Below are 1,503 nucleotides of genomic sequence, written 5' to 3'. Positions count from 1 at the left end.
ACTACCTCTATGATGAGGATGATGAGAAGACCATGTACCCGGAAGGGAAGATAGTCGTGGATCTGGACACCGACACGAAAGTGGCTTCCCAGAACGAGAGCTTGGAGAATGGAGGCGTCGAGAAGATGATTCAGAGTGTCATGGAAAAGATCCGCGACGAGATCCGAAAGTACGCTCGTGAAACGAACAACCAGGAAAGCGCTGAACGCTTCGATGATGAGCTTCCCGAAGGTGACACACGTCATGACACTGAGGCTCCGGAGAGTGTGAAGCCCCAGCACATGGCGACAGAGCAGAATTCTGAGGTGGAGTTGAACACCCTCCGTGTCGGGCAGCGCCTAAGGCACGCCATTTGAAGAACGAAAAGTCCGAAACAAGAGAAATGGTTTGAGAAAGTGTCAACGACAAATTGAGCAAGTATGCATTGGCGTCGCTAATTGGGGTTGGGCTCACAAAGAAATCCTCGGAGTCCCTGTTACGACCGGCGTTTGGCGACCGCTCGCTCTATTTTCGTCAGCTTTTCTTGCTCCTCTGTCACTGCCAACAGATACCTCACGACTTCATCGTCACCGGCGAGGCGATCCATCTCTCCCTGCTTGGACCAAAATAGATGCTGATTCCGCTCGTCCCAAAGTGCTGATTCTCTCTCTCTCCTTCTGTAGTTCGGGTCGTCCGTGCAGTGCCGTGAGTCCACGAACGCGCTGAGTGACTTCGTTCCCTGCTGCCCACGTTAAGATTCCACAGAAAACACATGCTACAAGAGTCGCCGCGAAGTAGGACATGTAGCCAACGTACAACGAGCTGACTTCAGCCACGTCTGTGAAACCGAAACCGAATAGGAACTGACCCAGAGAGTTGGCGCTGACCGAGCCCACGGTAAGCCTCTCCAGGGCCAATGCTAGGAGTAGCGTTCCGGGGGCACAAAAGCCCAACAACATCGCCGCTTTCCTCACAGCACGTGTTTGTCGGAAAAACGCCCAGCAGAGGATCGTTATCGTGGCCGCCAAGACGAAGCATACAGCAATGGAAATGCCCAACCTAAGGAAGAGGCTCCCGAGGCCCCAGCGCTGCAGCGTGTCGCACAGGTCGAGGTGAACAACTCCCAGTATAGAACCGAAGGTAGGTAGGCAGGCAGCTGTCACGGCGTCGGGAATGGACTTCCCATCGAGCTGTCGCACTATGGTTCTGCAGAGGAAGGTCATTGGCCGGAGAAAGGAACCTAGCCCCTGTCTGATTGCCTCGGGCGCGGAGTTCCAGATAGGCAGGCAGTCTGCGCTGAGGTTAATTCGGTGCAGGGAGCTTTGGAAGTGGATTCCTTGATTCAGGGGCAAGCGCATTACTTGGAAGTGGTAGTCCGGGCAATACATTCCGAACATGAGGCTAACGATCGCTGCATGCAGAAGTTTCCGTCTTGCCTACTGACGACCCCAATTAGAGCTACAGTTATACCTCTAAGGCGCGTAGGAATCATGCCGTGTGCACTTTTCGAGATCCAGATTCGTG

At 54.0% G+C, this 1,503-nt stretch overlaps 2 protein-coding genes across 3 annotated transcripts; one reads left to right on the top strand and one right to left on the bottom strand.

Annotated features, from left to right (window-relative positions):
* Window positions 1-32: 32 nt before the first annotated feature.
* Window positions 33-356, top strand: KVP18_002742 (uncharacterized protein; the record flags this gene model as incomplete). The annotated part of the gene is made up of 1 exon (XM_067953893.1): window positions 33-356. One exon carries the CDS (start codon window positions 33-35, stop codon window positions 354-356), a length of 324 nt encoding a protein of 107 aa, XP_067806475.1.
* Window positions 357-475: 119 nt separating this feature from the next.
* Window positions 476-1,471, bottom strand: KVP18_002743 (uncharacterized protein; the record flags this gene model as incomplete). 2 transcript variants are annotated; one of them, XM_067953894.1, is made up of 3 exons in its annotated part: window positions 476-701; window positions 730-1,390; window positions 1,420-1,471. In XM_067953894.1, the coding sequence occupies 3 exons, from the start codon at window positions 1,469-1,471 to the stop codon at window positions 476-478; spliced, it is 939 nt and encodes a 312-aa protein (XP_067806476.1). The 2 variants fall into 2 exon arrangements, with proteins under 2 accessions (XP_067806476.1, XP_067806477.1); XM_067953895.1 differs by lacking the exon at window positions 1,420-1,471 and having other exon boundaries at window positions 567-1,367.
* Between the last annotated feature and the right edge of the window lie 32 nt (window positions 1,472-1,503).

The sequence above is a fragment of a genome (genome assembly GCF_019968955.1).
Source record: "MAG: Porospora cf. gigantea A chromosome Unknown PgA_NODE_7482_length_1503_cov_293.927, whole genome shotgun sequence".
In the NCBI taxonomy this organism is placed as follows: Eukaryota; Apicomplexa; class Conoidasida; order Eugregarinorida; family Porosporidae; genus Porospora; species Porospora cf. gigantea A.
The sequence above is the reverse complement of the archived record's forward strand: the minus strand, read 5'-3'. Positions and strand labels throughout refer to the sequence as shown.